Genomic DNA, 27,164 nt, shown 5'->3' on the forward strand with positions numbered 1-27,164 from the left:
AAAAAAAAAAATTACATATTTCCATAAACGTATCGTATCCTGAATTGAATTCCTGTACATTATTGTCTTCTTTTGTCACATTTAAATATTGTCGTTTAAATAAAGTTGAAGTTGGATCAGAATAATGCATTTCCTCCCAAACATGCAGAAGGTGTTGTGCTTTCACTATTGTCCACCACACAGTTCTATAAATCCTTTCACAATTTGATGATTTTCATCAGTGCTCATTGTTCTCAAATTGCAGTTCCAAAGAAAGCAGCTGTCAAATCCAGACACAAACAGAAACATAAAGAGCAGATTTGTTGTGCTGCTGCATCTAGAATTGAAGGCGAGCACTGGAATAAATAAGTAGACATTTCAAGTCCGCTTTCTTTGAGAAACAATGAAAGCTTTATTTACAATTCCGTACAAGTTCATTTAGTTAACCAATATATACTATGCACATATTTGCAAAGTAAACAGTGTTTATTTTAAAACAATCATTTAGGTTACAGTAACAGTGGATCAGAAAGGATAGACAATATATTTACACCAATAAAGGAGTTGTACAAGTCTTCAAGTGCATTCAGCGCACTCTAACAGCACATTATTATAAATATTCATCAACATCTTAAAAGATGAAGAAGGGAAAATGTAGCCCCACAGGGTTAATTTAGATGATCAAATCATTTGTGCTAACTTTATTAAATCAGATATTTGCACTCTTTAATCAGGTCATTTGCCTCAGATAGAAGCAGCTCCATCCTACAACAAACAGCTTCAAGCTTCCTGAAGACTTGTTAGATCTACAGACTACAACAAGAGTCTAACCTGTTTGGTCCATACATACAAAGCAATGCATACGACCAAGTACTGCATAGTTACAGAAGGGAACTCAACATCGTTCACATACAATCAAGTCAGGAGGAAAATCCAAGGTCTGCAATAAAACCTTGCAGAAAGTGTTTCTAAGGTACTAATCATCTCACAATTACAGTTACATATGCCTAAGGACCAGACATACAGGTAAGACAGTATGGAGAGGGTTGGTGTGAAATGTTTTTGGTCTTTTTATACAATGTATTATTACAGTTTGAAGATATATATGAAGCTATAAGACAGAAACACTGACAGTAGAAGAAAGACCATGTACTCAGTTTAAGGTCACTTCAGCTGCAGATTGTCTGTGAAGATGAACAAACTATAGTTAGTTTGTTAGATCAGAAAGCAGCGCTGACAGTGAGGACCAAATTTAGCCCTTTGTTACATACAGCCTGCCGTGCTCTGCCTCGTCAGCTCAGTGACTCACACTGTGTGCGTGGAGTGTCCACAAACTCCTTCCTGATACAGTTCATCAATAAAATGACTCAACTGTGTCAATATGCACCATGAACAAGAAGCAGATGACATTTACAGTAATTCGCTTACAAACAATTGCCAAAAGGCTGGGGCAGAGGAGAAAAAGAGACAGGTTTCAAAACCACCCTCAGCAGCTATGCTACGCTAGAGAAGGACTGATAAGGCAGAAACTGAAGGATTGGTAAAGTGGATAGAGAGAAGAGCAGTCACTTAAAGATCATTCACAAAGTGGTGGTACACAGCAGTTGAATGAGACATTCAAAGTAAATAGGTCCAAAGGATGTTGAGACATCAACGAGTCTGTTATAAATCTTCAACTCTACTACAAGAGGCACTTGAACAATGTAGAGAAACAATACCTTAATCGTCTGACTACATAACTGGGCTACATTCAGACAGCTGGTTGGAACTGGCTGATCATCATTAAGCATTGTTTCCAAAGCAGAAAGGGGAAAAATAGATCTATGCCGCTACAGAAAAAAAGACAACAGGAGTATTCTCAGGTCAAATAACGTAGAAGGACTGGAGGACAATGAAGGTTCAAGTCCAGCATGTCAGTACTGTCCTATGATTTGATTCTAAAAGCCTGAAATCAGGCCGACTGACAGTCTTGTGTGTCTTACTTGCATACTAAATACTCAGTGTGTTTAGACTCAAAAGGGAAAAGGATTGTGTGAAACCTTAAAAAATAAAATAGCAGTATGGGAACTAAGATGACTGGCTCTTTGAGCATGAGTGGACATGGTTTTTTTCCCTGTGATGCTAACATGAAACATTAATAGTTAAACGATGAGAAACGATGTTGACTGAGATGTAGATTAAAGAACAAAGTAAACTGCAAATCATTGGCAGGCATTTCTTTGTATAAGCTGTTTGAAACCTTTAAAATGAGTAAATCCATAAGAGGGCATACCTTCTAGATATAAACATGACATACAGATGTGGGATACATTTCATTGTGTTGACTAAGTGGACAGTTGTTGCGATGAAAAAGTCATTAAGAACAGAAGAGATACACGTCCAAAAATTAAATAATAATACAGTTTTCCCCCCTGACGGGCTACCTCTGGATTGAATCGAATTCTTCAAACCTCCTACATAAATTATTGCCAAGTTCACATTCACATTTCTGTTTGTGCTTTCTACAGTTTCATTTGATGTTCAAAACCTGTTCTTTACATGTTAACAATGTCATTTACAATTCAATATGTTCCACATGCCTCATCAAACATTTTTTACACTCTAAATATATTAATGAAGGAAATGTTTTATACAATATCTGATGTCATAGATGATTTTAGACAGCACAGTCTGACAACATGTGATCAATGACAAAGTGACACATTTCTAGTTTGTTTATTCCAGCTCAAGCTAACTGATGTCTGTGAGTCATAGAATCAAATTCACAGCCCCATGTTGAAACTCATTCTAGTGGATTCATTTTAAGGAGCTGGTTAACTCGGCCAACCCATATCATGTCACTGTCAAATCACTCATGGACAAATTATCTCGTTTATATCTGCTACTCTTTTACAATTTTTGAATCCATACATATATTTACTTTAAGGTTTGGTACAAAATATAGCGACCGGTTTTTGTCCCAGCATTTTTTTCATATATATTAAAATCCTTAGCAGCATAGATGGACTTGAAATGCTAACAAATGGCACAGTCAATCCTATCAAATAATCTTCCCACTCTCCAACTGGTGTTTACAAAAGGACCAGTCTAGGAGGAGAGATCTGAAGCTAGTTACTTTAAAGGTTTTGTTTGTAGAACAAATAGAACAAACACAACATTAGCTGAAGCACATTCAGCAAGTTTTATAACACAAAAATAAATTGGAGTTGTTAAGTCGTTTAGAGGTAATGCTAGGACTGAAGGCATCTGAGGGTTGCTGTTGGCACATCAGCTGGTGGAAGACAGAGCAGCGGTTAAGTTACCTGGAGTTCACTGGGGTGAGGGGAGATGGGGGTTGAGCTAGAGGTTGTAGTTCAAAAATCTTAAGTAGGAAAGCTGTCAGGAGAGGGTGTCTACGTTTGCCCTTTTCTCACAGATTAGCGTTAGCACGTTAGCGGTGTCCTTCAGCAAAGCATCAAAGATGCTGTCTGCCAGCTGCATCTTGACAAACAGCTCATCTTCGTCATAGTTGACCCACTGGGCCTCCTCCTCGTGGAGTTCTTGAACCTGAGAGACAAACAAGGTTAAGTCCTGCACAGTGACAAACATGAGGTGATGAAGCTGCAGCAGAACAGCCGAAAAGTCAAACACTTCAAAGATTAAACATCAGCATCTCAAGTATAAAACTATTCTGCTAAAAGGTTTAATAAACTCTACTTCACTTATACAACATTACAGGTTGTAATGATACATTTAAATATGCCAAGCTGAAAACTTCTAACATTTAGATAAACTGATATTATCTCCAAGAATTGGCTTCAGATTGTCCAAAGGAAAAGAGAATCAAGAAAAAATAAATAGAAGAAACAAAGTAGGTTTGAAACTTGTGATTATTAGAAACAGCTGCTTTTTAAATAATCTATGGAACCTACCAGTATGTGATCGACTCTGTCCCGTTTTTTTCTGCCAAATTTAAGCATCTTCTGCCAGTCAGTCTTCTGGCACTGATCTTTCGTCAGACTGTACAGCTGTAGTACTTCTGTTGTGATGAATTCCTGGTACACACACACACACACACAAAAAAACATCACTTTAGTAAGAGGAATGGTGCCACATTTAAATATGTATCACAAGGAAAGGCCGTGACTTCTTGCTGGAAATGTTAAAGCTAAGTTAGGAGCTCTCAGGGCGTATTCTCAGAGTATTTGTGAATACTGCCCGGTAGTTTAGGACCAAGAAAGTAATGAGAGTATTACTATTTATTGAGATGGTGGTTATTATCATGCCGTGCTCTACCTGGACTTTGGCGATCTCTCCAGCTGTCCTTACTCTATGGAAGAAGGATGACTTGATACGGCGTGGTTTGACCCACTGAGGCTGATCAGTGTTGGAGTCCTCAGCATAGATCTCCTGCAGCATCTCCCATGTCAGGTCATAAACAGCCTAGAGATGGACAGAGGAGAGAAGGGGGAATAATTCTTTAAGAAGTGAAAATTTAAGAGAAATGATCTGTTGGTTGAATCTATACATGTTAAACTGTTAGCAACATTCACAGTTCAATAGCACATGGGTTTGTATTAAAAACAAAGTACCTGACCATTTGAAAAACTGAAGTCAAAGACACTGAAACAGAAAAGTATATTTGACATCAAGCCCTCAAGCCATCCAGCCCTGGCATACACCTTCAGTAAACTCACCCAGTAAGTGATGAACTCATGGCTACACAGGACAGTTGTGTTTGTATTTTATAGAGTGAGATTGATAGGTGATGAAAAAGTAGTAGAGGATGCCTGTAGGCATTGTATGATATTTGTATTACACACAAGCGTTACTTCTTTTTTGATGTTTCTGAGAGTTCTCCTATTTACCTTTCTGTAGCTGCGGATGGAGAGGGCCTCCTGGTCCTGGCTGTCTGCCTTTTTACCCAGATACTCTTGTGAAGGTTGGGGGTTTGGCAGCTGGGCGAGGGTCAGAGCTCCCTCCTTACCAAGACCACAAGTCTCCCAAATCTCTTGAATGGCAGCATGGACCATCTTCTCCACCTCAGTGGCTGAGTGGGGCACCACCATGGCGGGCTGCTCAGGGAGTTTGGGCGGCAGGTGAAGAGGTAGCTCAGGCCTAGGTGGGGTTTTAACTTGCTGTTCCCCACCTGGTGAAGAGACAAGGCCCCCCAGGGCTGCTCCAGCTGATGCGCCTGACCTCCCCAGCCTCTCCTCTTCCTCCTCCTCTCTCTGCTTCTGTTTGAGTCTCTGCTGTTCTCTGCGGGAGCTCAGTCCATAGTCCTCATCAAACCAGTCCTGATCTTCACCCAGCTCGTCGAGCAGTTCGCGGCTCAGTTCCAGCTCTGCTAGTCTCTTGGCTAGCTCCTCTTGCCCGCTGGCCCCCAACACAGGGCTCTCCTGTTGTGAAAGGAATACAGGAATAAGTGAACTTCATGCTAACATACAGTTTGACATATGTGGCATATTAAGTCACATTATCAATCAAATATTTACACTTTTGATCTTGCCTGAAAGTTTTCTTTCTTTCTGTTTTTTTCAGACACAGAAACATTTTCAGAAAAGTGGACCACAATCAATAAAGTCTGTCAACATCATGGTGGACTTTGGCTTTACAAACACTCCAAATGAAGATTCACCAGGTCAAGTCAACAAGTAGTGATAGTCAAATATTTGATTATATCATTTCCCCACAGTAAGAATTCCCAAATTGAGCCATGGAGAGCACTAAAACACTTTTAATAGTTCCACTGAATTTCTTCAAGCGTTGGTTAACAGGTTATTAGAGGACCAGAAAGTCACTCACCATTCGGTTACACAGCTCTGGAGAAGACAGCTCTTCTTTTTCTGCAGAGAGGAAGAATGGCAGACCGTCTTTTTGTTCCACTGAGGGTAACCATTCTTCTTCTTCAGCATGCTCACTGAACAGCTCTCCGTTCAGTTGGTTGGCAGCTTGAATCTTCTTTTCTTTAGCCTTTTTGATTACAGCAAACTGCTCCACAGCGTCCTTCACAAAGCTGTTGAGGAGCTTGTCCGCACACATGTCCAGTGAGTATTCATCCTTCTCTTTGTCCTTATCTTGTCTGATGTCTGAGGAAAGGTCTGCAGGAGTGAACTGGCAGGGTGAGTCTACATCTTCTCTCTCAAAAGAGGTAGTAATCTTCTGCTTTGTCAGACCCATTTTGTCCATGTCAGAGATGAGGAGTGTGGTAGGTGCATCTTCTAAATCCAGCATAATGTACCCCGTGTTGCCATTAGGAATGAGCTGCTCTGATTCTTTGTTATTCTGTGAATTGAGGTTGGATTCAACTTTGTGAACTAACTCATCTGTAACCTTTTTATCTCCAGAGGCAGAGACCTTCAGATTTCTTTCTTCTTTTTTGTTCTTCAAATTTTGAGTTTTGTCCCGACTTGTTTTGTGTTTATCCCCAGTTTTATCTGACAGATCATCAAAAAATGAGTCCTCATCCTCTGTGGTGTCAGTGTAAATCTCAAACTTGTCTGGCAGGTGTGTGATCTTGTCTGGAGGAGCAAAGATGCCATGGCTCTCATTACATTCAAAGTATACAACGCCCTCGTAAGTACCGTTGTTGCTCCCCTCAGACTTGTCCAGTTCCACGCCAGCCCAGAAGCCATGAGCAAAGCTGGTTGGACCTTTAAATCTCAGAGTGCCAGGCTGAACACCACTGACAAGAACACGATCGCCGGTCTTAAAACTTGGCATTTCATCTCTAACAAGAGGGGACATGGAAGGTGAGAGGCTAGAATTAACTTTGTCCTTGTTGTTGTTTTGGGAGTCTTTTTTGCAAGTGCCAAGATCTAGCTGTCTTCCAGATTGGTTGCTAGCAACACTAGTCCCTGATTGGTGACTCACATCTTCAGCTATCTCCTCCTCTACCTCCTCAGACTGGCTGTTATACTGAGTGGCTCTGCTAGGGGAGTCTTTTCCCAAGGCCTTGATTTCTGAGATTTGAGAGAGAGCTCCTCGGGGCGAAGAATCCACTGATGACTCAAAGTCATCATGATAACCATCCGCTATGGGAGATGAGGTCTCGACATCCTTTATGGGTGCCTCCTTCTTTGAAGTAAATTCAACCGAGTCAGGGGAGCAGGAGTGATTGCTGGATGTGGAGTGGGGGCTCAGATGTGCTGTGGTTTTGAGGTCCATTGTAGCTGAAGGTGACTTACTAGAGGCGATAATGTTAGATTGTTCAGCTTCAGATGTTTCCCTCGACTTTGTTTGATTATCTTGTTCTACAATTACAGATGGGGAATACAGCTTTTCTTCACTAATAGAAGAGGATTTGGCTTTAGACAGTTTCCACTGAGAGTCCATGCTGTCTTGCTTTTCTTGTTGGTGAAGTTCAGAATGCTGATCCTCAAACTGTAAGCTCACTTTGTCAGATCTTTGATAAAGGTCAATGTTCTTTCCTCCAGCCTCATTCAGCTGTGCCTGGGCTTCCTTGGAGGAAGGTGTTGTAAGACTTTTGTCTGTGGAGAAACGGCTCCTTGATTGTAAAGTTGGACACTCTGGGCTGCCATGAACCGGGGTTGGAGTGACCGTTGGTGGGTCTTCATCAGACAACTCTTCAGGCACTGAAGTCGATCTACTATCATCAGGTTGAGGAAGGTAATCTGGCACAAGAGAAGAAAAAAAGAATTACCATTGTAAAAATCCTTAACTAATAAACAGTTAACATAATTGTTCATATTGGTTTAGTTAGTTTATCACCCACTGTTTTCAAATGAAGCTTCAATTCGCCTTCTTTCAGAACCGGAGATGTTGCTGGTTTCAGAGCTGAGGGAGAAGGACTCACTTTTAATTAAACAGCAATCTTTAAGACTCATACTATAGTAAATGTGTTGTTGTGTTGTGGTATGTTTACAGCTGTTAAGTACCTGTGAGCAGCTGCTTTAATACTTGACTGCTCTGCAACTGAAGCAGAGTCTTTGATCTGGGAGTTTGAATCCAGTGTTGAGTCTGGCTCCTTGTTCAGTTCTGCCTTAGTTTTCTCGATGAAGTTGTCATAGCTCTGTAAGGAAAACATGAGTTAAATAATTAATATCAAAAGAAATGTATTTCAATTTTAAACATATCATGGATACATGTAGCACATGCCCACACACACCTCCAGCTGCTTCAGTAGGCTGGCCTCCTTTGCCTTCAGACGCTCCTTGTTCCTCTTCTTCTGCTCTTTCTTCAGTTGGTTGGCCATAGACTTTCGTTTTCGGAGTTCTTCCGTCAAGGCCTTGATACGGGTCTCTATGTCGCTCTGGTCTGAAATGAGTTCTGGGGGTACATTTAGAAAATCGCTGTTATAATGTGAAACCCGTGCCAGGCCTCTGATTAGCAAAGAGTAATCCAACTCTGTGCCCACTTGAACTCATACCCAATTCTTCTGGAGATTAGTGTACACTTTCTCAAGTAAGTGTGTTGCGTTCATTTTTATGCATGATGTGGGCTGCTTCTATGCAATGAACATTTAGGATTAAAGGACTGAATATGTATAAAACACACTTAGATACTAGACCAGATACTAGGCCAGCAGCACTGTTGGTGCTTTAGCAATAACTTTGTGCAATGCATAGTCTTCTCTACCTCTATCACACAGCTAATCCGGTTAGGTATCAGGGAAGTGCTTGCATAATGTATTCCTGGCAGCATCACATTATGCCTGACTACACAGGGCAAGCATTACAGCTGCATTATGTCCAGTCACTCTGCTTTCCATCTTCTCTAAGAACTATCACAAACTGTTATACGTACACAAAGTATTACGTACCATTTCTAAAAAAAAAGTCCCTGGTCACTCACCTGGCTGTGGGGCCATGGGGGATTCAGAGTGCTGAGTGCAGGCCTGGTTTGGGGTCCGGGAGGAGGAGCGGAGCTGCATCCTGGTTTTGCTGCTGCCATCTGAAGGAGAGGAAGCAGGGCTGTGGCTGCCTTTGAATGGAGTCTGGGCCGACTGAAAAAAGGAAGAGGAGGAGGGGAGGAGAATGGAGTATTACTTAAGGATATAACAACTCAGTCAGATGGACTAATGGAGGTACGTCCGGATTAGTATTTCACATGTACAGTACAATAACAAATCTGTGGATACTCCCTTGTAGAGATGGAACACAACATTAAGCTTTTTGTTTTTCAATATATATTAATATTTGTGGTATCTTATTAACTGTATTAGTTGGAAATTAATTAGCTGAAGCCTGCACACAATAGCAAACATTTATCTGTCAGATACGTGAGGTCCGTTTTGGTGAAGCAGCAGAAGGAGCAACATCTATCTAGACTCAAAAATAGTGTATCTACTAATAAATGTGTAGGACCTAATACTGATGGGGAGAAGAAGGATGGAAAACCAAATGTATACATACTTGTCTGTGAGGGGAGTGTGAAGCTGAGGTAAAGTCCTGGGTGTAATTTGCATGGCTGCTTTGGATGGAAGCCAAAGGTGTTTCAGAGGCCGACACAGGTTGTACTGAAGATGGACTTCCTGGTTGCTCGGATCCAGGTCCCTCTGTGTGTATACTGGACTCTGGTGTTAATGAGGAAATGTCGCCCTCACTCACATACTCTGAAATATGTAAACCAATGAACAAACATGAAGATAGCTTTATTTTCCAGATTTATGTAGACATTATTCCAAAAGAATAAGATATCTTGTTCTTCACTTTGCCTTCATGCTGCATCTTTTTTAAAAACCTGGCAGAATATAAGATGGCTTTCTGTCTCTTCACCTTTCTCACTGTCGGTTCTTGGCTCTGAGCTTTGATGCTGTCTGGGGCTAATGTCCAACATCTCGTCCTTCTTGCTCTTGAGTGTGTTTCTGTCCCATACAGCCATGGCCTCCTTTTCCATCCTACGGACCTCTGCCTCCTCCTGGTCTAGCCGCTGTTTCCACTTTAGCAGCTCCTCGGCATGGTGACGCCTCTGCATCAGCTGCTGCTCCCTCTTTGTCAGGAACCTGGGGAGGGGTTGGTAAGTATACATGGGAAGAAGAAAGAGGGAGAGATGAAGAGGGAGAGGAAGAGGAAGAAAGATAGAAAAGGATCATAGAAGATTGGTAAGAAGAAAGGTGAAGAAAATGAAAAATGGGGAAAGGGACATGAGGAAGGTGTAGGGTGAGGGGAAAAGTAAGGTGGCAATGATGAGGGAGAGAAGAGAAGTAAAACCAAGACAATTAGATAAAGCAAGTTAAAACATGAGCTAAAAGAAAGCCAACCCAAATCACCTCGTCATCCATTTACCACTGCGAACTTACCTTTCACAAATTCAGAGAAGCAAACACACACACACACAAACCCACCCAAAACATGCTTTACCAATTTCGATTCCTGGAGTAATCGTCCAAACAAGGAAGCAAACAAGCACCCATTATATACGCAAGCAGAAAGTGGTGACAGTTCAATCAGGAGAAAAAAAAGAGAAGGAAAATAACAGTGAAAATGTAAGGTTCATGCATCAGACTTAAAACTCCGGACACTGATTGGGTGCAGTCACACACACCTCAAACATTGTTTATCCCGGAACCGATGACAATTTGGAGATTTAAATACTGTCCCGGAAAGCCAACCGAATCTATAATTCTAAAACCCCCTTTTAACAGGTTTCCTACACATATATATCTCTGCAAATGCCTATCAAAATGAAGTGCATTCCTCTATAGTTGTTGTGTAATGTGGTCTCCCACAGCTATGGGTGCCATTACAGTGCAGTATTATTTAGCATTAATCTAATCTAAAGGCTTTTCTCTTGACCTAATGTATACTGATGACAGGGCCAGATACTGACGCACCACAGAGGGGGTTTCTTTTAGTGCCTTCCCAAACTCTATTACAGCTGATAGTCGTTTGTACTTATTATTCAATTCTATGCAACAGTTACCTAATAAAGAGGGCTAGTTAAGATTTACTGGGCTCATTAGAGAAAAAGACCACTCCATCTATGGGCTGTTCTCTGCAAAAGTCCTTTGCTTCCATGCCATAGTGTGGTTTGATCTCAAAACATTTTCTATCAATAACTGGGTGGGAGCAGCTTCAATTGTAATGACACTGAAGAGTTGCACTGCATCGCTCTGTCCAACAGGCAAGAAAGAAACAGGGGGATAGTCACATATTTAACATCACAGAAATCAGGGTAACCCCAACTCAGGGGCTGGTTTTATGATTCAACAAGGAAGACTCCGATTAAAATAAACCTAACCTTCAGACTTCACAGTTTTCAACACTAGGGCCAAAATAGTTAGCATCTGGCTGACGGATGAAATAATTGAACGCTGACATAAAATGGGATTTATCAAAGTTACGTTTTTGAAAGATTAGTTTATTTCAGGAAGGCAGCTTTTCTTGAGCACTCTTGAGTTTTCACTCAACCTTCTCCCCCACCAAATCCCCCCCTCCCATGAAATAAAGAAAACCAAAAACAAACCAATGCATCCAATCACTCATCATTCACCATCCCACCCCTACAAGGTCCCAGTGCCAGTAGATGAACACAAGCATGTTCCATGGGGTTTAGGTGGGGTGAGGCAGGGTAAACCAGGTGGGGGTTGCTGGGGAAAAGGTAGAGAGGGCTGTACAGTACCTGACCAACTGGTTGTAGATAAAGAGCTGGAATTTAGGGTGTAGTTTGGGAAGACAGACACTGAGGGAGGCCCAGTGGTGGGCCGTGAACACAGAGAAGAAGCAGTGGACGGGAGAACAGTGTCTACAAACACACAAGCACGCAACAGACAAAACGCCATAAGTGTCACACAAACATGGGAATGGAAACAAACAACCACACAAATGCACACGATGTAAAAGATGAAAATATTAAAACACATGAAGGAAAAACACACATAGAGAGAAAAGGAGAGAGAAGAGCCATGTGAGCATATGTGATTAAATGCATCAGTTTTGTCAGGAATATCAGCGATTTTCAGCGATACTTTGAACTGTGATCAACACTTCAACTAGTTTGTGGGCATTAAGTGCTGAGGGCAGTAATGCTGCGAATAACAGCGCAAGGTAAGAACAAGAGCATTAGAGAAGACGAGAAGTGTTGTGTTAGTGTGTTATGTTAAAAAGAGACTATAATGGCTTATTTTAAAGGATAACTGAACCAAGCATCAATCAATAAATGTCTGATCAGAAACTGTGAAACTGTTTACATTTTTAAAAATCTAAAAAATTCCTTTAGTAAAGATAATCGGTTTTACAGTGAAGCTATAAATCCTTAACCCAGAACAATTAACCCAATTGTTAGAGCTACCCGGTCATGAGAAGCTCTACAGTCACCTGACCAAAGCTGTTAGCCAAGTCTAAGATCTTTAAAGACCTACAGAAAGTCCAAGCCAATATCCTTACTTGCCAAAACGAGAGAAAGTACAAGTATTCAAAATAATAGATTGAACCAGCTACATTTGTCTGAACTAAAAAATAACAGAGCTTCTGTAACAGAAAGATTCAGCACTAAGAATACAGAAAGTCACATTAATTAATTACATTCTATTTTGGAAGAGGGAACTTGAGCGGGGGAACTGTGGCAGAGAGTTTAGATTCTTGTCTCTTTGAAAGGGAGAACAACATGGAGCATGCTTATCTTCATGTCCTCACATTCACACAGTCACAGCTTGTTTGGGACAACAAAGGACAGATGGCAGATGGTTAGTGGTCAGTGGTTAGTATCTTACGAAAGCAAATAATTCAAATGAATTTGGGACTTGTATGACTCATCATTGTGGAATGAAAGAAAAGGAAGACACTATGAAGAGGACCGAGCATCACTCAGTGCAAGCTGCTTTAAAACACATCTTAGTTGCTTTACCAATTTCAAATAAAGCCGTGCTTTAGCCAGTGTATAAACTGTGATTCAATGGTTTGCAAAATATACAATAAAGTCTGTATCACACAAAATTCATGTGAAATAACTAAGACTTTGATCAGGAGTGAAAAAAAAAAGTAGAAATGAAAAAGGGAATCAGAATTCCTCCTTCTTGGTGGAATATTTTTATAAGAAGAAAAGCAGTAACGAGGCTCAGCAGCATAATCACTGTTCAGAATACTGATAAAGATTCACGACTTCAGCAGTGATAAAAAAAATAAATGAAAGTCTTTACTTTTCATCCGTGTGAGAGCGCATCTTCTTGAGCTTCTGCATGATGCTGCTGGTCTCACTTCCAGAGATAGAGAGCGGAGGAGAAGGGCTGCGGCCATCTTCAGCATGTCTGATGTTAGCGGAGGCTGCCTCAGACAGAGGGGTTTCTGACACGGGGGTCTCCTAAGGGATACATTCATGGAAGACAGGTTGAGAATAAGTCAAACCAGTAATGAAATGCAAAAGATGAACATGCAGCATGTTCCACAGTTATAATCACATATCCTTTCTTTCTGTATTCTCCTGGAGACTAACATTATTGAAAGTCTATCTATGGTTTTCAGTACAGGCTTTAAATGTGACTAGTAACTGTTGCATTACTTACAGGTGGTGCTTCACCCCCGGCACACTTGAGACGCTCCTTCAGTCGGAGTGTGGAGTTTCTCATGCGTTCAATCTCCTTCTGCTGCTTCAGCAAAAGCTGCCTCTCCTTCCTGGCTGCTTTGTTGGCCTCCTGGAGTCGTTTGATCTCAGCCTGCAAAGTTGGATAGTGAGTGATGATAAAGCTAAATGATATCCTAATGTCCATTTATCACTTAATTGGGTTTCCTGTCACTAAGCTTCCTTTTAAAAATACCTGCTCTTGTTGTAGTTTCAACAAAAGGCCCCTCTGCTTCTTCCTAATGGGCGGCATTTTGTCATCCTCTCCCTTGTCCCTCAGCCTCCTTTTCTGGTGCTCAAGCCAGGCCAGCTCAGTCTTGGTCTTCTCTTTGAGAGCTTTCTGGCGGAGATGTAGCAAGGAGCTCTGGTGTTGCAGTCTTACCTCCTCATCCTTCATGTACTGACGGACCATATCCATTGTGAACTGTGAAAAGCTGTCCTGTCCACCCGAGAAGGCCATGTTGGCATCCTGAAGGGGAACAAGGAGGCAAAAGTGTGAGGACACAATGGGCTGACACAACAGATGATGAGTTAAAAGGGGGAGATTAAAAGGAAGCACAAAGAAAAACAGAAGGACAGCAAGGTTATGAGCACAAGAATATCTGAAAGTACAAAATAAGGACTTGAACTTCTTGCTCAATCAAAAAGCACTTAAGGCACTGGCTCTCTGCCAGTGGTCACACACCTGCCTCCCACAAAGAGTGCAACGGATCACAAATCTCCAAGTGTGGATAAGATGGTTGTTGAGATACATTATATCATCAAAAAATCAAGATCAAATAAGCCTATACACTCACAAATCGCTTAGAATATGGAGTAAACTTCAAAGTGAGTAAGGTTATTTAAGTGTCTTTATAAAGCGTACTGCTGATGAATATTATTAAGAGAGCAGAAACACACAAATACTGTACTTATGGATGAGGCAGGGCGGGACAAGCCACTGTGTGTATCAAGAGAAGAGAGGTGCAGGTGTGTGTGTGTGTGTGTGTGTGTGTGTGTGTGTGTGTGTGTGTGTGTGTGTGTGTGTGTGTGTAGATAATAGAATGAAAGAGAAGCAAGATGACCAGCTTTAAGTTTGTTTGTTACACAATCAGCCCATTTATTTAATATATTTAACAAACTGATATTAACCTCACCTAATAAAAATAAATAGGGCAAGTTATTTTAAGTACATTTATTTTTATAAACCGTGACGGGGTGTCCATATAGATCACAGATTAGAAGAGATCTGTATCACTGATTCCTCTGACTGACTAATTAGTACTCTAAGTTGCACTCTCACCTTTAAGATATTGTGTTCTCCTGAAATCAGTGTCTTGCTGTGATTGGCTCCATCGTCCTCCGATTCCTCGTGGTGCTGGGACTTCTTCTCCTTCGTTCCACGCCTGTGCGCCTCTGACGGCAGCAGAGAGCGGAAGGAGCGCTCCTCTATCTCGTCCTCTGTCATGGACTCATCAAACTTTAGAGAGTACTCTGTTGCTATTGAAGTACTGTCTCCTAGAGGGATAAAAGAAGAAGAACAGCTCAGCATACACTCAAATCAACTGTATTCATTTCTTGGATATTGTTGAAAATGTGTGGCATAGTGCTTACAATACTTTCTACCATTTAAGGAGAGCTTTATGTGTCAGCATGTTAACTTTTAACAAGGAGCCATTCTTGCAATCACATACCTTTTTCATTTACAGAGTGGATGCTGTCACTGCAGAGGGAATCATTAGCTGCTGTAAGAACTTCCTCCTCTATGGAGCTACTGGCTGCTTCCCTCTCTTCAGCTCCCCTCTGTCTCTGTTTCCCCTCTACTGCTCCTTTTTTCATCCTTTCTGTCTGGTCCGAGGAGCCATGCGATAGGCTTTGGTGGCAGCTAGAGTCGGCTCCACTGAGGAGAGAGAAAGAACACAGATTAAATATTCTGTTGAATTCTTCCAAGATTCAATTCATTTTTTTAAAGGTGTTGGGGGACTGGTACCTGAGGTGGGGTCTTTTAAAGGATAGCGAGTCAGAGTGACTAAGGCTGTTCAGTGGAGACAGGGATTCCTCTGGTCCTGATTTTCTGCTTGACACCTGACTCTGAAAGCTGTAGGGGATTATGCAATAGAGAGCAAATCATTTCCAAAATCTTGTTTTATCGTCTCAAATCACAAACAGTTTAACTTTCCAATAGTCAAAAACTGTGTCTTAACGGTGTTTCAGTTCACCTGTCAGATTCATCCTGTCGCTGCTGAGAGGGGCTCTGCTGTTCTTTCTTTGAGGAATTTGTGACAACAGGAGGGACAACCAAAGCTCCTGCTATCTGTGACCGGGCCATTTCTGTCATCTGACAAAGAAGAACACATTTCACATACCAAATGTGAACAGAAGAGAATATGAAGCTTCCCTTTGTCAGCCTTTATTGTTACGTATTTACAGGAACTGAACAGTAAATCAGCTTTAGATACAAAACGAAGACACCAAGTCTTTTCCAGGCAAAGAGGAAAGCAGTGATTACTTACCTCCTTGATGTGTCGGGCAGTTTCGGCTGTGTACCGTGCTGCCTCAGCCTGTTGACTCATCATCTTTGTTGTTGCCTCCTGGAGGCCCTCCAAGGTATCTTTTTGAGCTCCAGCCAAGCTTTCCTGCAGCTCTATGTGAGCCTGGATAAAAAAACAAACAAGCATGGATATTAAACTCACTGAAAAATAAAAATACTCAAACCCCTTACCATTCGAAAGATGTGTGTGTGTGTGTGTGTGTGTGTGTGTGTGTGTGTGTGTGTGTGTGTGTGTGTGTGTGTGTGTGTGTGTGTGTGTGTGTGTGTGTGTGTGTGTGTGTGTGTGTGTGTGTGCGTGCGTGTAGCTGTACCCTGGCTGCCCTCTGCCTGTTTTCCTCCAGCTGCAGCTGTGCCTCCAGGGCTTCCCTCTCAGCCTTGATCTTCAGCTCGTAGAGGTCATGCTCATGGCTCTGCTGCTTGGCCTGCAGCGTCAAAAGTCAGAGAGCAGGTCAATACTGAGTATCAATACAGTCATTAGTGAGGCAGTAAGTCACATACATTTATGGGGGTTGAAAAAGCTACTAGAAGACTTGTCATGTAAATGTTATGCAACATCAATAATCAGTTCTACTCCCTGGTAAGTACAATTATTGATAATTACTTTACTCACTGTAAGTCACATATATACAGACATTAGGTCAAGTACATTTTTTTTACTGCTTACAACACAAAATATAACTGCTATTTCAAAACCATCAAAATATTAAGTTATGTATCAAATTACAAATGATTACTCTTTGAAAAGAGTAACACAACTTAGAGCTTCTACAACACACTTTTCTCTCACCTTTAGCATCTGGGCCAATGACACGCTCTCCTGCTGAGCCATGGACACTCCCATCAGCCTCTCCATGTCACTGAGGTGTCGGACTGACTCCTCTATGGACTCCAGGTAGTGGAGCTCTGCTGCCATGCGCTGCTGCAAGACAGCTGGGGAATATTGCAGTTGACCTGAGTGTAAGGAGAGAGAGAAAGAGAGAGAGAGAGAGAATAAAGGGTTAACAGGGAATATTGAGAAGAACATGATTCACAAATAAATATAATAAAAAGTTAGGTTTTTACTTTACTAATTGTTTTTTTTTTATTCCTGAGACTTGTGTGAGTTTAATTTACCTGTGGTCCTCGTCTCTGCTCTACTGCTGTGAGTTTTGGTGCCTGTGTTTGGGTTATTTGCCCCCAGAGAGCCACTTCTCACAGCCTCACTGGGAGAGTTAGATCCACTCGGAGAAGAAGAATCTGGAGAGCTGCGTGGAGAAGCGTGTTTTGGCGCAGCTGCTGAGGACTTCTTACCGTCAACTTCCAAACTAGAAATAAAATGTAGTAAAAGAGGGACAGAAAAACGCTTAGATACATAGTTTAAGATCAAATAGTAGTGTGACGAAATATATTCTCTAAAGTGAATTCATATCAAGCATTAAGGTCGATGGGATTTAGTGGACTGGGATCAGTTGTAAATGATCCCTTCCAAGCAAAACATTGAATATAGTGCAGCACAGATTTGAATGTTTTCAAACAGTTGTAAAATAACAACAAACTCACACACAGGGAAGTGTGAGATGACAGACGCATAGATAAAGAAAGAAGGGGCCCCTGGTCATGCCAACCTCAGATTGCATGAGGCAGCATAACCTGCTGACAGAGGCCCAGACTATGAATGGATATATTGTGCTGCTCAGAGATCAAGGTCAATGTCTTAAAGGATCAGAATTCATTTTACCATTTAGGGAAGTAGACAGTAGCATCTTTTATCCAAGGATAACAGTCGGACATAACAAAATATTGAAATACAACAAAAAAGCCATTATCTCAATGCTTAACCAGTTAGCTGTCAACTGCAGAGAAAGAGACATGAATACAGTATGTAACACAGTTACAGAATCATTGATACACTTAGTCACCACCAGTAAAAGAAAACAACAATCAGCTTTATTTATGGTGCTTAAAGGGATACACTCCATCTAAATGTCTTTTCTTTCTTCAGGAAAACACACAAGCTCCACAAAGTGGGAGGAATCTGCCACCTGGGCTTCAGAGTACCATTAGAGTTCTCAAATGTCAATACTGGGCACTGAGAGTAAGAAGAAAAGGAAAAAAACTCTCTCCTTTCCTTTGGCAGCAAGCCCGAGCTGTGGGGAAGCTGGCTGACCCGACAAACCACCCTGCAGGCCCCCCAACACAAGACAGCCAGTGTGTTTTTCTCTTGGACACCTCCTGCACTGAGCACTACACCACTGCTTAAAACCCTCAGGCCTTCAACAGAGCAGCAAGCCACAAGTCTGTTTGTACTGGCAGCCTTAACTACGACTCTCTAAGCATACTTAAGTTATTTGTCATGCCCAGATAAATTAACCTTAGGGTTAAAACAGTTTATACCAAGTGGAGGATTTGGAGGTTGGAAAAGAAACAACTGAGATATTGGAAAACTGAGAAGATCCCATTTATCTCACAATGCCCTTTCCATTTCAATTTAGCTTGGAAGTACAGGAAGAAACTGTTTGGCTTAACAGGCTCATTTTAAATATAACTTTGAATAGATTAAATTGTATCCACGGGAAACAAAAGCTTCAATTACAAACATTAACCGCCTAACAAATGAACTACAGGATTTACATGCTTTTAATTGAAAAACACCATGAGACTTTACAAGAGGAACTTTTTTCTTCCTTTTCCAAGAGTATCAAACCTCCCATTTATGGTAGTGTGCTGAAGATCATTACCTTTGTTGAAAGGTTTCCCCTAAAGTGTCATTATGGTGGACACTCCTGGCCTGGCTGTGGGCAGAGCTTTTGTCTGAGCCCCTCTTCCTAGAGTCAGAGGATAATGCATCAGAGGGGGGCGAGCAGGAGCTCCTCTGCTCTCCCACCAAGGTGCCATCACTCTGGTCTGATGCTGTGCCTGCGGAGGATTTAAGACGTTTATTTAACGCAGAACAGAAATGTATTTTTGAGTCACATTTCCACATAGAGAACATTTCTTAATTTAATGATGATGATTTAATAATGTCAGATATGAATACAAATGCATATCTGTCATACAGAGGAGTGAATATAGCTTTTAAGTTTTACCTCTTTTTTTGGCGGAGTGCTTAGAGAAGGGTGAGGAGATAGATGCTGAACCAGAGGAGAGATGTGGCGAGTGATTCGATGAGTGGATAGATGAATGGTTGGAATTGATGCCTCCCGTGTTTTTATCATAAGGAGACCTCCTCATCAGCTCCTCAAAATGAGTGTTCACACTAGCAGAGAGGGAAGAAAAATGTCTCATCTCATCATCTTCAATAACTTTTTTAATCTGTGACAGAACACATCAGCACGCATAAAACATCATGACTGTGGGGTCAATCTGTCTGTGAACTCAAGAAAACAGAGTGGGGGTTGCTGTCTGAAAGGGCTTCATGAGCTTTCTATTTGTGTGACATGAATGCCACCTAGTGGCCGTTTTTAAAATTGAGCCTTGTAAATGTATGTACCTGTGTGAATTGGAGCCTCTTTTTAACTGGCCACTGTATCCGCTGCTATGTGATGATGACACAAAGTCATCTTCATAGACTGCTGCATCTACAGAGCCATTTCCAAGGTGCACAGCCTGGGCAGAGGGAGATGAGTTCCTCTCAGAGTTCCTCCCCATCACTGTAGGACAAGAAGAACAGAAACGAGTCGAATATTTAAGATCTACCCTTGGACTTGGAACTTGAGATCATTCAAATAACGATAAATCATTTTTATCGCATCACATCACAATCTCACTATATCTTTTTTTCCCTCGGTATTGGGTAGTTGGAAAACATGTACACTGACAGAAGAAAAAAATGTCTTAGCTTTGCTGAGTGGAGAGGTTCTCATACATGAACTTACCGTTAGCCTGGCTATGAAGGTTCTTGGTGTAAATATTGATGACACTTAGAGGGCTCCCTTTGTTCAGCTCCTCCCAGGCTGCTTTGCTGCCCTCATGCTGCACAAAAGGTGAGCTGAAGGCCAAGCAACTTGCTGCCTCCCTCTGAAACTCAGATATCCGCTTGAAATCCTTTCTTTGACCCACACAGTAGTCCACTGCTGTCAGGCGATCTGCCGGTTTGGGCACACCATTGTTGGAGGGTCGAGGAGGGCTGGTCTCATCCTCAGAAAAGCTTCCTTCACTCAGAAGAGGACCCTCACTAATGGAACCTGCACTTGAGTCATGAAGGTCTGTCCGATTCTTATCCTCCATCAAACCATATCCTCTCCTTTGTGCAGTTTTATCCTTTCTCTCTACCTCCTCAAAGCCGTTCACCAGCTTCCTCCTTTCATGTGTATAACTGTTAAGAATGGGCCCTGTAAAATCAGCTGATGTTGTGTTTGGTTTTGTCAGATTGGTATGTGCACCCATAGTTTGTTTCTGTCCCCCAAGGGTGTGCAGATTGCCTGCTCCTGGAAAGACTGTGCCGTCGAATGAACTTTGACCTGTGCTAGTCAAAATCCTCTGAAACCTCAACCCTACATCATTATTTTCTGTGGCAGCTGTTTCCGCCCAGCATCCGTCATCAACATAAGCTGTAGAGGGTCTAAGAGCCAGAACAGTGTCACCTTCCATTGAAGTTGCTGCACCGTAGTTGATCCCCTCCCCAGCAAGCTTTCTTGCTTCACTCTCTATACGGTTGGAAAGGGAGGCAGCTGTGGCCTTGAGAGCCTCAATGCGCAACAACTTGGACCGTGGCCTGATGGAGGGTGCTGAGGCCGGTTGTTGGGTGGGCAGTCTGTCACTAGCTGCCACGGCAGACTCCAGCTTTAGAAGCTGAGAGAGGAGAGGGCCACCAAAAGGGGTCTGCATACTACTGCTGCTGGGGCCAGTATTAGGACGAAAAGTGGGATTCAAACGGTCGGACTGAAGCAAAGACGCAACTCCGACATCCAGATCAGTCCTGCAAGAAGGAGAGCAACAAAGGAGATGTTAAAAGAAGAGCGAAAGAGACAGTCTGACAGTTAAAACAGATCTGGCTTTGAACAGCTATCAAAAGAAGCACGTAGACATTATTATCATTCTTTCTCCTGAAGAAGGTAAACTATAGAACTTTTATTGCTCGTACTCATAACGGGAGGAGCTGTGTTTATAGCAATTTTCCTTATTTGAAGCACTTTAAAAACATTTATTTACATTTTGTTTCAACAGTCTTTTGCAAAAGCAAATTTTGCTAAAGCAGCATATTGTTTCACAGCTTAAGCTTAACTACCCGGATAAATAAAGAATATGGTTGTCAAGTTTATACACTAGAATTGTGTGTAAGATCACATATTCAGGATATTTATAACCAATTAATATAAACACAGAGATACTTGTTATATCTCACAAGCAAAAACATACTAGGTCCTTTCTTAGTTTCCAGTCAGTTCCCTCAAATGTTCTTTCATGCATCTGCCCTACAGCAGATTCTTTATTCCTGTACCAAATTCAGAGTAAAAAGGCTTCTGAGGCATTTAGGGGTGTTCATAAAAGAAAAAAGAGTCCAGGAATAGACTGTTTCTCTGTTTGCTACAGTCAGGGGATTTCCTAGTAATTATTGCCCAAATGTTATTTCCAGGAGGAACAGTGATATGTGAACTGTGCTGAGTTTAAGAGGGTTGTTTTTCTGGGAGCTTTTGGGTCATGCGTTTACCTGGACAAAGGAGGAGCAGGCTGATCATTCAAAGATCGGTCACTGCTTGAAGGACTCTGTGGTGCCTCAAGCCTTTTGTTTTCTTTGTCCGACTCTCCTGAGGGCTGGTACATCGGCCTCTGTGGCAATACAAACATTAACACATTATTGTACCTCATAAAGCTTGAATATCTATAAAAACAGGATGACTTTGTTTTATAGGTATGAACAATACCATTTGAATAGCTGGAGCAGCAGGTAGCGTGTGTGTGGCCTCCTCGCCCAGTTGCACCTCTTCCATCAGTTTGTTGTAGGTCTCCTGTAGTCGCTGTTGTACAGAGGCCACAGGAACCTCACTAGCCAGGGCCACTGTTTTGGCTACTTGTCTTTGTTTCCGGTAGAGCTCCTGCAGTCTCTGGTTTCTCCTCTCGCCTTCCTCCCTTAGTACCCGCTTCTCTTCTGCCTGACGTCTCTTTCTCTCCTCCTGTTGCTTTAAAATATACTGGCGGACCGTATCTGCATCGTAGTGTCGCTTTTTGAGCGCCATGTCAGCCGAGTTAGAAGTGTGAGGTCTGTGTGAAGTTGGGCTCGCGCTGCGGCATCCTCTCGAGGGGGAACCTTTTGTCACAGTAGTTCCCCAAGCAGAGACTGGAGTTCTTGTTTGTGGCCCTGATCCACCTCGGCCTCTTCTACCACCACTTCCAGCCCGGGATCTCTGCCGGGCCCTCTCAGCTTCTCTGCACTCCAGCTGAAGGTCATCAAGTATCCCCTGAATGTCTGCTGACAACAGCTCTGCACCTACAACCTCTGGGGCCCTTTCTCGATCTGCAGATGAGGGGGCAGATGTGGTAGTGGAGCGGTTTTTGGGTTGCCCCTGGAAACCATTATGAGGCCTCTCTCTGCTGCTTGGGCGAGACCTTGATTTTTCTTCTGAGCGTGGGTCTGAACTGGAGCGGTGCCGCGAAGCTGATAAACAAGTGAAAAAATAAAAATATTAAAATTGAAGAAAAAACGAGTAGTATTACTTAAAATAAATTCTATATTTAAGAAGCAATTAAAGTGTAATTCACTATTCATACATCTACAAAGAAGTGTGTAGAGAAGGGTGGCACTTTAAATTGATTTAGCGATGATATCAGGATTCTGCATCCAAAACCCCCCCCCCCCCCACTTCAAAGAACTCCTCACCCCACAATCCTCCATACAAAGCCTCCACTCCTCCATCCCCCCAGAATTAAACTCCACACCATGGGAGATGGTCAGTCAGTCAGTGGAATGCTCTACCTGACCACCTGAGGGCACCACAGTCTGCGGACGCTTTTAAAAGGGCCCTTAAAACCCACCTCTTTAACAGAGCCTTTTGCTTGGGTTTTTAGTTTCCTCAGCTGCCTTCCTCTTTTTATTCCATGATTTTTTTTATTGTTAACTCTGTATCACTTATAAGAGTGATACATTTTTTTTCTCCAAAAATGTAAAGTGTGTTACAAATAAAATGCATTATTATTATTAGTATTATTATTATTTTTGTGCACTCACAAATAACACCAGCAGATTTTCATTTTCTGTAACTTATCTACAACAAAATTCCATATGATGTTGAAAGTTCCTGCTGTACATTGCCTATTCTTAGTGTCCCTTTCACCTTCCACTGTGTTATTATTGAATTAAATGATTACACATTGAGGTTCACCTGGGGGTTGTACTAGGAAGCAGGATTTTCAGGGATCGAGATAACTTCAGGGTTAACTGTGTTTTCAGTACTACGAATGTGGTTCTCTCCTTACCGGGGTAGATCACCATGGTTACTTATGCTGAACCTTATCCGGGGCAGGTTATGCTCAGGATAAGAGATCAAGTATGGAACTCTGCTGAGTGCCTACTGACCAATCAGAGCTCTTTATCGTTGAGCTCTGAGAGCTGATTGAGAGAGGGGAGAAGGGGCTGACGGGAAAAGTATGATTTAACATCAATGTGTAAGTTAATTAGCCTAAAGTAATTAAATGTTATTTACTGACATCACAGATACACCCTCCCAATGGATCCTTGAAGTTGTGTGTGTAAAATGACTTTAAATTATATTTTCATATTAATCTTTCTTAGCTCCATAACGTTCTTATTTTACCGTCAAGGCTGCAGCTGAAATATTACATCTGTCATTCAGGCCACAAGAAAAAACATCTGTGCCATAAATTATTTCAAGGGAAGAAACATGAGTTACCGTAATATAGTCAGAGCTAAGGTGCAGTATAGACGAGAAAGAAATATAATAAGCCTTAATTTGACCCCCCAGAATTTGTTTCTGCAGCTGTGTTGATTAATCCGTAGAAGCCTTTGTGTTAAACTTCTTTAAAAATGTTTTATTTAGTTTGCTCAAGATTAAGGTTATATGATTTAGTTAGTAATCTCTTGGTTTTTACTTCTATTTTTAAATAATTGATTGTCCTATAGGAGCGCCTTAGGGTGCAACTATGTTGTATTCCTGTAAACGTGAATGTAACAGGGCTTGTGTTAAGATTGATGATGTGTAGATGCTTGAGGCAAGGCGATTTTTTGTGGAAATACTGGCACCTCATTTAGGTAATGATTAGAGGTTAAAGAGTTCCTGTCACAGTGCTGGTCAGAGTCCAGATACTTTGATAGTGTAACTCATCAGCTGCACAGTGAGGTCAGTCTATATTTCCTAAGGCAAATTCAGCATACAGTTTCACATTGTTACAAATGTTAGATTACATGTAAATATGTGCAAACAAGTGACTGCCAAAGATAAAGCACTAGAGCCAGACATAAAAACTAAATGAGGCCTGGAGGCCGGCTTGGCATGGCAACTCTAATCTGGGCCAAACTGAAAATTCCCATCTTGATTTTACAGTGTCTAATCCAAATCGTGTTTTTTCTGAACACGGCTGCAGTGAGTCTCTATCTCATACCCCCCCCCCCCCCCCCCCCCAAAATGAGTGTACACGCAGCCTGCACTGGGGGCAACCCCTGGAAATGAGGCCATGTCTAATTGTGCATCCAACCAGAACAGCGTGTCAATCTCTATTCCTTCCGGTCAGTGGTGCCCAGGAAAGATGCAGCTAGCAAAGATAGAGGTTGACCATAGTAGTGTGCTGTTAGGAGGAATTACAGACAAAGCCTATGACTGTGTTTGTGTGTGTGTGTGTGTGTGTGTGTGTGTGTGTGTGTGTGTGTGTGTGTGTGTGTGTGTGTGTGTGTGTGTGTGTGTGTGTGTGTGTGTGTGTGTGTGTGTGTGTGTGTGTAAAGAAGCCGCCAAATACTCTTTATTTATTGATATTCTTTGGCTGCCTCTGTTGTCAGTCTTGCTGTCTGACTGTGGGGCTCAGACATGCAAAACAACTCGATATAATAACACATTAACTGCACCATAATGCCATCACAGGTTACATGTTCAAAGTTCAACAGTAACCTTAGAAATCAGATCAAAGCAGAATGGGCCAAGAGTTTGAAAGAAGAGAAGGGAGAGAGTCAAAAGTAAAACAAATTTACACTTAGGTGATACAGTTTTCTCCTACTTGCCGCCAGACCTAAATAATGCAAAGAAGACATTTTTGTCACGGAGCTAACACAATCTGAGTGTCTCTTAACCCCCAACAGAAATCTTAGAATAGTATGTTAGAGGTCAGAACACAGTTACATAAGGCAGGAGTGTATGGCATGGACAGAAGGCTAAGACTCTATAGGCCCACCTGTTCTGTTCAGTCCGTCAGCTGGCTGGGGTCGGTCCTCCCTTAAAGGCTTGGGAACTGGACCCAGTACCATCTTTACAAGCTTTTGGCCCTCTCTCCATGATGCAGGACTTATCACTGCAGAGAGAAAGACAATTTACACCTTAGCATTGCAATTCAATATAGTTCATGTTGACCACATGGAGCATGATTGTGTGCATCAGCAGGTACAGTATATGTAGATGTGACACCACCATCTGGTGACAGAGTTGAAGATGAAGACACACACAGCTTGGAGAAAGGGAAAAATACAAGTAACGCATTTGCTTAGTAAGTCTATTTCTTGATTTTAAAATTGCTTTTATGAAGTTACTAAGGCTGTTTGGTAGCAGAGGTGATGTGACAAAACAACTTGGTTATTGCAGTTTTTCCTAATTCCCTCATATCTATTTTCCTCCATCAGTTACCATCCAGTAGAGCTTTATTATATCATTTTTCACTGTGCTCCCTGCAAGTCTTTGCTGCTGCTTAGTTTTCTGTTCTTGGCCTGGTATAAAGTGTCTATAGAAATCATTTGGTGTTCAGATTTTAATGACATTACATTTGAAAAACACCAAAATCTCTTTATTTGAAATGATCTCCAGTGAACTTTTCACTTTGACACTGCTCTGATCATCAGAAGAGAAGTTTCTGTTAATCAAATTGTACATTCACTAACCAAGAAGCTGTTTGTGACCGTGTGGATGTGCCAATTGAACCTGGCCACAGATGTCAGAGGGCTATTTATAGTGCTGTACCAGCATGAAACAGGGATCCGGCAGACTTGTCAGACAACATAAATTAAGTTATTGAGAAACATTTTTTCTTGTCTGCTTTCAGCTTATTCAGACCCCATCTGTTTAGTTCTGTATCGTATATTTGTATTATCTGGCCAAAGCATTAATATCTGTTTTTACCTGCACTGACACAGTCATGAAATCACCTTTTATCATGTTTATTTGTTTGTCTCTGAAGCCTCTTTTAGTGAGGAGGAAGAACGTTTTCCCAGGTTTAAAGCCCAAGTCACGGCAGTATGTGTCTTTAATTCCTCAATGTGGCTGTCTGTACGCTACTTGCTCACAAATGCATGTCACACATATTGGAAATTTCTTTGGGGATTTAAGACTTAGAAGCCCCACACGCACGCACGCATGCACGCACGCACGCACGCACGCACGCACGCACACACACACACACACAGGTTCCTGTCCGTTAGTCTGAGGAATTTCTAACATTCAGTCATTCAGATTTAACCATATAACATACTTGTACAACTAGTTGTGCTTAATAAGGCTTGCATGTATACAAAGTTGATATAACGGTATTGATATAACGGTTGATATAACACCAAAAAAGGATAATAGAAGATAACCGCCATTTAGCAGCAAAAATGATTCATAAAATGTCATAAGCCTGAGCATTTGTGCACAGTAAAGTAACACCAAAATATGCTGGAAATTTAATAAATGTATAAAAGCAATAAATACACATCTGTAGCTTAACGCTTGAGGCTCCTGGTTTTGGGACCATGTGCATGTCCATAACAAAATCCTGCCAGACTGTTTCACATACTTCGCTTCCTTACTGTCACGTATTAAAAATAGATCAGAGGGTGGGTTGGCCCTCACATGAAAGAGGATTATTATACCTGGTTTTGCATTTAGGTCAGAAGAAGGGGCTGCTCTGTGGACCTTCCTGACCGGCTTGGGAGGCCTCCTCTCTTTGGATCGGTCAGCTCTCTGGTCTCTCAGCTGCTGATTCCTGGATCTAGTGGTCTCTGTAAACAGAAGACAAACGGCCAAATCAGCCATTAAAAGAAACATCA

General features: G+C 41.8%; 1 protein-coding gene across 1 annotated transcript in view; it reads right to left on the reverse strand.

Annotated features, from left to right (window-relative positions):
* Nucleotides 1-367: 367 nt before the first annotated feature.
* cep350 (centrosomal protein 350) overlaps nt 368-27,164 on the reverse strand; it is a 33,661-nt gene continuing 6,864 nt past the window's right edge. Inside the window, exons 8-37 of the mRNA XM_065956005.1 lie at nt 26,988-27,116; nt 25,322-25,438; nt 21,850-22,580; nt 21,636-21,754; nt 19,861-20,903; nt 19,476-19,635; nt 19,072-19,241; nt 18,724-18,901; nt 17,120-17,310; nt 16,794-16,957; nt 16,318-16,428; nt 15,969-16,109; nt 15,675-15,793; nt 15,446-15,553; nt 15,150-15,355; nt 14,759-14,973; nt 13,673-13,945; nt 13,421-13,570; nt 13,058-13,218; nt 9,696-9,922; nt 9,333-9,532; nt 8,773-8,923; nt 8,087-8,247; nt 7,857-7,990; nt 7,694-7,755; nt 5,764-7,592; nt 4,827-5,357; nt 4,255-4,401; nt 3,891-4,013; nt 368-3,525 (exon numbers count right to left, since the gene is read on the reverse strand). Coding sequence (XP_065812077.1) covers nt 3,358-3,525; nt 3,891-4,013; nt 4,255-4,401; nt 4,827-5,357; nt 5,764-7,592; nt 7,694-7,755; nt 7,857-7,990; nt 8,087-8,247; nt 8,773-8,923; nt 9,333-9,532; nt 9,696-9,922; nt 13,058-13,218; nt 13,421-13,570; nt 13,673-13,945; nt 14,759-14,973; nt 15,150-15,355; nt 15,446-15,553; nt 15,675-15,793; nt 15,969-16,109; nt 16,318-16,428; nt 16,794-16,957; nt 17,120-17,310; nt 18,724-18,901; nt 19,072-19,241; nt 19,476-19,635; nt 19,861-20,903; nt 21,636-21,754; nt 21,850-22,580; nt 25,322-25,438; nt 26,988-27,116 — 8,219 coding nt within the window. The 3' untranslated portion in view covers nt 368-3,357. The remainder of the gene's footprint in view (nt 3,526-3,890; nt 4,014-4,254; nt 4,402-4,826; nt 5,358-5,763; nt 7,593-7,693; nt 7,756-7,856; nt 7,991-8,086; nt 8,248-8,772; nt 8,924-9,332; nt 9,533-9,695; nt 9,923-13,057; nt 13,219-13,420; nt 13,571-13,672; nt 13,946-14,758; nt 14,974-15,149; nt 15,356-15,445; nt 15,554-15,674; nt 15,794-15,968; nt 16,110-16,317; nt 16,429-16,793; nt 16,958-17,119; nt 17,311-18,723; nt 18,902-19,071; nt 19,242-19,475; nt 19,636-19,860; nt 20,904-21,635; nt 21,755-21,849; nt 22,581-25,321; nt 25,439-26,987; nt 27,117-27,164) is intronic.

This window comes from Labrus bergylta, chromosome 6, assembly GCF_963930695.1.
Source record: "Labrus bergylta chromosome 6, fLabBer1.1, whole genome shotgun sequence".
Taxonomy (NCBI): Eukaryota; Metazoa; Chordata; class Actinopteri; order Labriformes; family Labridae; genus Labrus; species Labrus bergylta.